The sequence below is a fragment of the Aptenodytes patagonicus genome, chromosome 2 (assembly GCF_965638725.1).
Source record: "Aptenodytes patagonicus chromosome 2, bAptPat1.pri.cur, whole genome shotgun sequence".
Taxonomy (NCBI): Eukaryota; Metazoa; Chordata; class Aves; order Sphenisciformes; family Spheniscidae; genus Aptenodytes; species Aptenodytes patagonicus.
Genome location: NC_134950.1, coordinates 150,667,455 through 150,678,287, shown reverse-complemented (window position 1 = coordinate 150,678,287; position 10,833 = coordinate 150,667,455). Strand labels below are relative to the sequence as shown.

Here is a 10,833-nt window from a genome sequence, read left to right as displayed (position 1 = left end):
CCTTCAGGACTGTCTCCCAAGGGACTCTCTCAACCAGCGTCCTGAACAGGCCAAAGTCTGCCCTCCGGAAGTCCATGGTTGCGGTTTTGCTGCCCCCCCTCCTTACTTCACCAAGAAGCGAGAATTCTATCATTTCATGGTCGCTCAGCCCAAGACGGCCTCCGACCACCACATCTCCCACCAGTCCTTCTCTGTTAGTAAACAGTAGGTCGAGCGAGGCACCTCCCCTGGTCGGCTCACTTACCAGCTGTGTCAGGAAGTTGTCTTCCACACACTCCAGGAACCTCCTAGACTGTTTCCTCTCTGCCGTGTTGTATTTCCAGCAGACATCTGGGAAGTTGAAGTCCCCCATGAGAACAAGGGCTAGCGATTGAGAGACTTCTGCCAGCCGCTTATAGAACGCTTCATCTGCCTCTTCATCCTGGTTGGGTGGTCTATAACAGACTCCCAGCAGGATATCTGCCTCATTGGCCTTCCCCCTCATCCTTACCCATACCATCCGTACCATCATCACAATCGTTGAGCTCTAGACAATCGAAACACTCCCTAATATACAGGGCCACCCCACCGCCTCTCCTTCCTCGCCTGTCCCTTCTGAAGAGTCTATAGCCATCCATTGCAGCACTCCAGTCATGAGAATCACCCCACCATGTTTCTGTGATGGCGACTAAGTCATATCTCTCCCGCTGCACAATGGCTTCCAGCTCCAAATATACTTACACTCCTCCCCTCCTACATTTTTCCCTTCTCCTCCTTCTCCTCCAAAAAAAACCCAAACCCCAAAAAACAACACCCAAACCCAACTTACCATTATATCCTTAAAGAAAAGTAGTAGCAGACATCAGTTCCTGAAGTCTCTGTCTAAATTGTGAGAGTTAGGGTGAATGTTACATTATCGATCAGTAGCATTTAATTCTGGAGTTCTTAGGTTTCAAGCTTCAAGTAGTTATCTGCAAAAGGCGCACATGTATAAGGTTTCCAATGATCTTACTCTGGACAACAGTGCTTGCTGCTATTCTTTTTCCTCCCTGGAAGCAATAAATTCCCCGAGAGCAAAATGTTAATCTGAGCTGAATTTGTGCTCTTTTCCAGTTCTCCTCCTAATGGCTAATACTATGGCTGTAAGCACTATGATTTTGCACAGCTGAGATACCTTCTAGGTGGATGCCAAATCTTGTCTTTATACAAAGCTATATCATTGCTGATGTCAGGAAGTAATAACATAGCCATTGTTTCAGCCACTGTATACACTCAAAGTGAAATTTTCCTTTGATGGTCTGTGAGCTGGAACATGAACCAACATGGGGTACTCTGCATGCTCTAGTCACTCACCTACTGTGTGAAATACTGCCAGCTCAGGACAACTGCTTGCAGAGTCTTGTTTAGAGATTCTCTACAAATAAAAAATATGGATGTTGTAATTTACAGCTTCTTTTGCTTATCTAAGAGGTGCTCTAATAGAATATAGAAATATTTTTTCTTGGAAGCCTTTTTACTCTTCTGTAAAGAAAATCTCTTCCCTGCTCACTGGCAAACTGGCTCACCACTTAGTTTTCCATTGCTGTCCACATTTGGATGGCAAACTAGCGATTCAACTATTCAGCTGGCTCAGATACTTGTCTAGTAACTTTTATGGTTTGAACTCCGTTGACCAAGGAAAAATGGTGAAGTTTGCAAAGTCAAATATTCTGTTCAGCTTGTGAAAATTTAATTTGGCTTCCACAATTTTTCAAAATACAGTGAGGTATTATGTTTTTCCCCAGAATTCCATCACGCACATTATTTGTAGAAAATGAACTTGATCTTAAGCCAAATTATAATGGTGCAATGAAGGAGGTTGTTACTTACAAGACATCTATGTCATTTGCAGCAGAAGCTGTTGAGAATGAGGAAGGCAATTATAAGAAAAGGAAGAACAGTTTCACATTGGTCTTCTCTAGAAAATTGTCTCCCTTCATAGGAATGCTCAGAACACAAATAAATCAAGGTGTATGTATCCCTCAAGTATAACGATGATGGGTAAGGAAGAAAAGTCCATGGGGAAAAAAAAAGTCTTCTGAGCAGGGTTTGGACAGTATGTAACAAAGTGCAACAAAATTTGAGCAAGTAGGAGAAAAATATGGAATACCTGCGTCTTATGAATAGCCTGCATTCTCTACATTCGATGCGTCATAGAGTGCACTGAGAAACATAGCAGGCATTTAAATAAGACCATGTCATTATATGTATGCACATGGGAGTGAAATTACAATTCCACTTCTGCAGTTCCAGAATTTCTTAATGTCTGAATACATTTTTGCAAATGTAAGGGTCTTTTTTTCAACAATCTCAGTGTGTGATACACCTATCTGATTTATTGTTTCATCTTACTGAGATTTAAAGAGCTACTTAGTATGTGCTTTGAACCCTTGCAGTTCAAATTTTCCTTTTTTCTGTGAAACAGGATGAGCTGAAGCATAGCACTGACAGTGTTAGGTGTTATGGAATGTTTAACACTAAAATAGAAAATAATAAGAAATGATAATTTTGGGAGATCTTGCAATCATTACATGCATTAGATACTCAAATTTATAGGAAAGTTTAAGAGTTAAAATAACTGTTAGAACAAATTACTCTGTAAGTAAGCTTTACTTAAACAAATGAAATATTCTGAAGTACTTTCAAATGAAGGACCAGTGGGAATGCTAGTGAAGCCACTGTTTCAGAGACCTGAATGGAAATTTCTTTATGAATTGTTGAATAACATTTCAGCTGGATCTCTGAGAGGGGGTTATATGACACTTTTTCGGTCTGGATCAATTAACCTGGTGCTTTACAAAATGATAAGAATTCTCGGTTAATTTCAATATGTCATCACACCTATAGATTAATATTTGTATAATTTTTAATGTGGCAATTTTAATTATTAAAAAATTAGAAAACCAGATGGAATTACAAAACAGCAACAGATTACTTAATTAACTTTTGCCTACTGGGATAAATAGAACATACCACAGAATATATCAAAGCAGACACCAATGAGACACTATACATCCATAAGTATGCAGGAGGTTTTCTCTTCAGGTCTCAGTTCTTATCAGACATAAGCATATGCCTATCAGTCTTATTAAATAAACCCAGCACCTCATCATCTTATAATCCATAGCATATAACATCATGGCAAAAATCAAAAGAAGTACACTATGATGCTCCCCACAGACCAGTGGAATCTGCTGCCAAATTATGAGAAGTGGACAAAGAGTGAAAGAAATAACTGTTATTATTTTACGAAGGAGTATGAAATTTTTGTTAGTTTGCAAATACTAATAAACATCCTTCAACTGTGCAAGAGGGCCTTAAAACAAAAGTAATCAAAATACCAGATTTTAAAATTGTTGTCGTGTTTGTCTAATCATGTTACAAACATTCTGTCAGCTCCATTGCATGACATGTATTACATACATGGGTAAAAACATGAAAAACGTGAGTGAATCAGCCAAAGTGCAGATCTGTAAACCCATAATAATATAAATCTTCTTTACTTATATGAAATATCCTTTGAACTTATTGCAGTACTGTGTAGATTTTTGTAAATTTCTCAGTATAATTTGCCAAGATGTGCTCTGAAATAAAAATTATTTCAAACAGGATTCCAGCATGCTTCAAATGGAAGCTCTACAATTGCTTCATTTGGCCAATGAACCCTAGCTGATGACTTCCAAGATTCCTAGAAAAACTAATGATAAGTATTGCACACCAAATACGTGTCTAAATGATGTGCACTGATACCTTTTTATTTAATAAAAATGAATGTCACCAGATATATATGTGCGTACATTTGGTTATTGCTATCAGAATTAACAGCCTGCAATTTACTCCCAGCCTATTAGAAACAGGGCTCAGCAGACCCACACAAATTGAAATGAATACTCGCCACAGGCTTTTCACCAGGCTTCAAGACAATGTGTTTGTTAGTACCTTCAGATTAATACCAGTTAGGTTTTGAACAGTTTCAATCTCACGCTAGATGATTTAAAACAGATGAAAATAAAAGTGTGTTACACAAAATAAAAGAATACAGAAAATACAGTATTGTATTATTTACTGAACAAAATAACAAGTAAAAATCGTGGTGGTTTGTGTTTTTTTTTTTAAACACCATTAAGTAATCAAATTTAGACCATACAAGCATCAACAAGAAATGTAAATAACTGTACTATTAAGGTGGTATCTACAACTTTTTTTACTGCTTGAGATCTGAAATTGCAAATTTTGTATACCTCACTTCAAAATGATTCAAGTGCCTTGTACAGTATGTAAAAAATTTGATAGTCAATGACTATGATGAAATCTACATACAATACCTGAATTTAATATTTTAATAGCTCAGGCCCAGATCATTAAAGTATTTATGTTCCCACTCCTCATGGAAGATCTGGGTCTCAGTGTATATTAACCCCTTCCATGAAAGGAGTAACTGTTTTTGATTGATAGGGTGAATTTATAGTCTTGTCTTCCCCTATACAGGGAGGGAAAGGGTCGATATTAAAGAAAGAGTGGTTCCAATAGGCAGAAAGGTTATGGCACTGCAACTACATGAACCACCTTCCCTACACAACATAAAAATATTCTAATATTAAGGATTATTTTACAACTCAGTGGAAATATGCAGTAATGCAATCCATTTCCTTTGTCTGGATGACAAAAATGCAGTCTTAACAGTCACAAGAGCCCGCCTTGTGTTAGCTATAAAAAAAAATATATTTTTATATATATTTATGCAACTACTATGTGCATTAAACAAAATCACTGTATGAATCAGCAGGGTTCAGTAACACTTGTATCTGAATCTCTGGAAGGGGTGCATTGAAGTCTGTGGTGCTTCTCAGTAAGGACTCACAATGAAATGGCAAAGGATAGAAACCCATTTGTTTAAAATCTTACTTTTCATATCACATTGCCTAAGAAATGGTCCATAAGATCTCTGGCAGCTAAAAGGATCTGTTGCTGTTACTTCAGCCTACTGCTCAGAAATGAAATATATCCCTCGAAACAAACCTGAAAATTAATTTTTAGTGAATATTGAAACTGAAAATCAGCCCAATTTCATTGTGAACTCCCATGAAATAAAAGAATTTCACCACTGTGAAAATTCTCTGTTGTCTTCATTTCTTACCCATTTGTATATCATGAGTTGTTTAGAAGGATAGTAATCAGCAATGTACAAGAAACATTGTACTACTGGAAAGTATATACATTGTGGCTCACTCAGTTAGGTGGGTAGGTTAATTTAGAATTGAAAAGTGAGTATATTTCACATCCACTTATAGAAGTATTGGAAAATACCTTTTTTCTTCTTTACCTGCATTGAGATATTTTTCTCAATCACCCGCGAACACTGATCAGTGCTCAGTCTTTGAGATACCAGAGAAGAACACTTGAACCAAAGGGCAATACCCTTGTGCACCAAAGCTTTATTATATTTTTGATTATTGTGCATCCCCATACCTAAAGCCAATAACATGGCACTTGTGCCATAGTTCTGATACCGTAGGTGTCCACTGACAAGTGTTCTGCATGAACCATTGTGTCTCAGTCCACTAACAAAAACTACTATGCAGTGGTAATCTGGTATCTTAGATAGTTTTTCTTCTTGGACAAAGCTTATCCAAAATCTTCTTTCTATCAGGCTACAGCAGCTTAGGGCTCCTTTTCTTTAAAGAGAGGCAAAGTAAATGTCTTACACCTGTAGGCCAGTACTGGTGTTCTGTCCTAGAAATTTTAGCACTGCTCTGATACAATGAACCCTTCTTTTTCTCCAACTGGTTCCACTTCAGCATAGGCAGGATGTCCAGATCCTCTTCTGAATTTCATTGCTGGCCATCTGCTTGGACGTCGCTGTAACAGTAACAACAAGAAAATAAACTTTCAGAATATGAAGGGTACAACAATAAGTTAATAATAAAAACTTTAACAATGCTCTGTAATTTTGGTGTCTCTCATGCTAAAACCCACTCTGTGTAGTTGTTACAGGAACGGAGACGCACAGTTCAGCAGCAAGTCAGAGGAATTAATCCCTCTTTCTAAATTTGTGGATGATGGCTGTTCTCAAAGACCTAAATAATTGCCACCAGTCATAGCAATGAAGATGATGAAATAACTCCTGTCTAAAACTGTTGATCAGTGGATCTGTGAATTTTGTCTTATATACACCTGCGGATCCACCACCCCCTAAGGGATCTGTCCACAGCTCTTCCTTCCTAGTTCTGCATAGGAATTTGCTAACATACTCTACTCCATGGGAGAATGTATAGCAGAGTCCACAGAAACAGTACTTTTAAAAATTATTTAGAACAAAATTCTGGCATGCTTATGCAGGACTTACAAAGTAATGACTTTATATTTCAAGTGCCATAATTGCTACTTGAGGAGTTTACTTTGATGGTTCAAATCGAATCAACCTTTTCATTTGAACTCTTATGACCTTTGGGTACAAGGGTCTTAAGAGGTCCTAGCCAAGTTTCATTAGGATCTTTGGTGCCTGCTTTAAAAACAGCTAATAAACAGAGAAAAGAAATAGATCTTTTCTAGGGCAGATAAAACAATCCCTGTATGATTGTGATGCCGCTGGGAAGGAAAAGCGGTTCAAAAATCCTGTATTTTCAAACTAGTTAATGTCTGGGAAGGCTCAGATTTTGGGTGACCAAGCTGAGATTCTGTCAAAAAGGAATAGTTTTCAGGAAAGTAGGGAAACTCTTTCTTAAAGTCAGTTAGCAGAAAAAGCTCTCCTAAAATGATTATTCCCTATTGAAAATTTTATCTGCCAAATATGCTGATACATATTTCTTTTTCTTTACTGACAACAGTTGCAACCTGCTTGGAAGGAGGGCTGGAAGATACAGCAACCTGTATAGAAACACTGCAGGAAAACAACTGGAGAAACAAGCAGGTAAGTTACAGCTTATATTTTCATTGACAGTTCAAAATCAAAACAATTTTACTTCATGAGCTTTCTTCTGAAAATAAACATTGCATTTGATTTTCTGTCCCCATAATACCCCATTTTGATTGCCTTCTGATCACTAACAATATTTCATGCTCCTGAGGGGTGGCGTTGGGGACCACAGAACAGCCACAGCCATGACATTATGCTGGGACTCATGGTGCTGTTGGGCAGCAGCCACTAAAGAAATCTTGGGGGACCACTGAATCTTGTTACCTACAATCACACAGCTGTCTGTGGGTACAGCACAAAGTCCTCCACAGTGATCACCGTTAGGAAGATACAATATAAAAGCAACTGATTTCTTTTTCTGCCATTGCAGGATCAGGTTACTTTTGAGGCATCCAGAGTTAAATTCTGTTTGACAGGTAATTTAAAATCCCAGGCCTTTCAATGCAACAACTTCCTACCAAGTAGGAAGGCAGAACACTGTCCTCTTTAATAGATGTCTTTTCCTAATAAGAAAACTTAGTCTATTCAAACTTTGGAGACTTTTTTTTCTACCTAAGCTCGATTCAGCGTGGTTGCAAAATTAAGAAGGACAGTTTGGTTATTGCTAAAGAAAAAGGGTCCTATTCTGTTCTCAGACTCACTAAAGTATATCAAGAATAATGCAATTAAATGTAAAGGACTTATTCCAGATTTATACTGGTATAAATGAGAAAAGAGTTTGACCAAGAGGTCTCTAATGAAAAGAGAAAATGAAAAGTCATTGGAAAACTAGTAGGAAAAAATAATTAGAAACGGTCTCAAATGGCAGCATATAAGGATGAGCTGAGTTTTAATCTGTTAAGTTGCTCCCTAATTTCATTTTAAGATGTACCCATGATTAGTTACTACTTCCTTCTATGTTGCTGTTAGAGACTAAATCTACCATTTTAGGCTACTCTTTTTAATTGGCCTTTCCAGATGATGAAATATGGAACAGATGTGTATCAGTTCTAATAATACAATGTGATACAGTATAAACATCAGCTGTTGTTCCAGAAAATAAACCAACAGATTTGAAGGTCATCTCCAAATAGTAAAATTGTAGCTTTCTGTGGTTTCTCTTCATGCCTGAGGTGAGATTTTCCATTCCTAGTGACAGTCTGTTTAATTTCAACTTCTTTGTGTGTATGTGGGAAATGTAAGTGGTTGCCAGGCTTAAAAGAGAGCACTGACAAGCTATCAATTAATTGACTTGTATATTGACCCCCGAAAAGCTGTAGAGACATTACAGTTTTAATTGGTAAAACCAAAAGTGACTTAATTGATATCGGGAGATACAAAGCTCCTTAAGTTACTGAAGCAGCTCAGGAAATGCCTAATGCATTCTTCCCCATTATTCTCTGCGAAGCAGAGTGATAAGAAGGTACTAAAAACCTAACACATCCCTCACTTCCAACCCACAAAAAACCCCAAACAAAAGAAAACAGGGAGAAAGCAAGCTGGGTATTTTAACTAATTCCTTAGTTTTGCCATCCAATTTAACAGGAAAAAACATGCTTCTTCCTCTGGAATTAGAACTCTTAGAGGAAATCCTCTGAGCTGTGGCTGGAGAGTTGTAACTCCTGCTTCCTTTCAGTGAATTACAAAGCAGGAAAGCAGGAATAGGATTTTTCTCATAGGACTGAATCTTCTTGGGTTCATTATTTTAAGGAAATAAGGATGAGGGAAAAGCACTTGTGACCTTACATGACCAGGATGCCGAAGATACATGTCAGGATGCAGAAGAATAATTCATGATACACATTAAAAAAAAGTTGGTTCCTATTGAAGATCAGTAAGATAAAATGAAAGAAACTAGCAGTTGGATAATCCGTGGAAAGTGAGATCTACCTTTCATGTTTCTTACCTTATGCCTTTCTACAGCACTGTTGGTGGCTGTGCAGTATATTTCACTTCCTACAGCAATGCTAAGGCTAGAATAAGTGTCTTTACGTAAATCTTGCAGTAGAGGCAGAATGAATGCTATTTGTCTTCTGAGAAAAAAAAGGAGGGGATTCCACCTATGAATCCTAAAGGGTGGAGACTGGAGTATCTTCTCGCTGTTGTTGCATGGAAAGGTCTCCAAGTGTATTCTCGTGGTTGACCAGTTTTTTCTTTTGACATCTTTCAACATGAGGGAATTTTGAGCCTTATAGGGCCTCTTTAATCCATCAAAATGTTATGATCTCATTAAGACATGATAAAAAAAAGAGGTCTGATACATATCTGAATGTACTTAATTGAATATTGTCAAAACAAAACTCAGTTGCTACGATCTGAATATGGTTTCCAGTGCTACAGTCTATGATTTTTTTTTTGAGATTGCTAGCTTTAGACCATCTTATTTCCTGCTGAACAGTAACTTTTTTAAGCAAAAGAGAAAGAAGTGGCTCAAGTTGAAAACTACAGGAGAGTCTTAGATACGTCAGTGCTTTCTGTATGTGTTTGACTGTAATGGTGGAATTTTACACATAAATTTCTAGTAAACTTGATCATATTCAAAAGGAGGAAAGGGAAAAGGACCCACCAGTTTCTATGTTACGGGCCTCTATTAACTGTCCAGAGATCATTTAAAGTGAAGCCATTTATTTTCTACTCTCAGCAAGGCCCCTACCTATTGTGAGCCACCAGATCACCAATGATGCAACTATAAAATAAGAATGGAACAGTCTGCTACAATTTAGTAAAGAGGTAAAATTCAGTAAGAATTATGTATTTCTACACTGACTTACAGACTAGAACCCAATCAGTGCCTCAAGTTAATATTATCTTGAAAACAAAGGAAGTGATCAATTCAGACTTCCAGTGAAGAAGCTGGTACAAAATCAATTCAATATTTTTTAATGGATTTTAAAAATATTTTAAAAGAATGAACTGTACACATAAACAAGAAACGAAATCTACTTTGTACATGCAATAGGAGAATGTGTTGTAAGGGATAAGCAATATACAAGATCAATTACAGGAGGACAGACAGTTGTATAAAGTTGTATTGAAATACTGGTATTTGAAGACTGATGCCCTGCTCCTGAGAGATTCTGGTGCTGACATTATACACCATCTCTAAAATTTATGCCAGTTAACATTTTTCACCTGAGATGGCAATTCATTAAAAGCAATTGTAATAATATATATTTTGTTAGCTGCAGTAATTCTAAGCTTTTACATTTCCTTTCATACATCTGCATGAAGTCAAGTTTCTATCAGTAATGGACAGAAGGAACTCAGCAACATGCATTACATATTTGATATTCTTACATCCTATCCTCTACTATCCTCATGCCATCCTCATCCTATCCTTCGTTCTGTACAGAAAAATTGTATGAGCGTGATTCTGCACAGATCTGCAGTGTCAGAAGAGCAGTGAATGGAAAAAATGAAAAATCTGACCCTCTGTCATCCCCACAACCCTGCCACACACACACTTTGTTCTGAAAATTTTCTAAGATTATCAAAAGTTCCTTCGTATACTTCAACCAGCATAAAATCCCAGAGTGCTTGTGCATGGATCAACTCTTCATTCCTATTCAGCAGTAAACTTGAACAGCGGATTTCAGCAAGAAACACACATTCTCTTTCCAAACTGAGTTTATGTGAATATAAATACTTGAATTAGCATGAGAAGGTAAATCTTTCAAAGTCTTGAAAGACTCTCCAGAGCTCCCTAGCAAACTTAATTTCCTACTAAAATACACAAAAGCTGAAGTTATTTGGTAGTTTTTAGGTTGAATGCTCTGATGCAACTTTGTCTTCTCTATCTATTGATTATTTTCCTGTGTTTCAAACCTTTCAAACTTTCAGAGGACTGTTTCACTGTTTCTACTGAAGGTTACATCTTACATGTCCATTGATGTCAAGTTCTTTATCTAATTCAAGGGTAT

At 37.2% G+C, this 10,833-nt stretch overlaps 1 protein-coding gene across 1 annotated transcript in view; it reads right to left on the bottom strand.

The window, feature by feature from the left end:
- Window positions 1–4,064: 4,064 nt before the first annotated feature.
- Window positions 4,065–10,833, bottom strand: part of PLXDC2 (plexin domain containing 2) — a 288,625-nt gene continuing 281,856 nt past the window's right edge. The window contains exon 14 of the mRNA XM_076331665.1: window positions 4,065–5,877. Coding sequence (XP_076187780.1) covers window positions 5,761–5,877 — 117 coding nt within the window. The 3' untranslated portion in view covers window positions 4,065–5,760. The remainder of the gene's footprint in view (window positions 5,878–10,833) is intronic.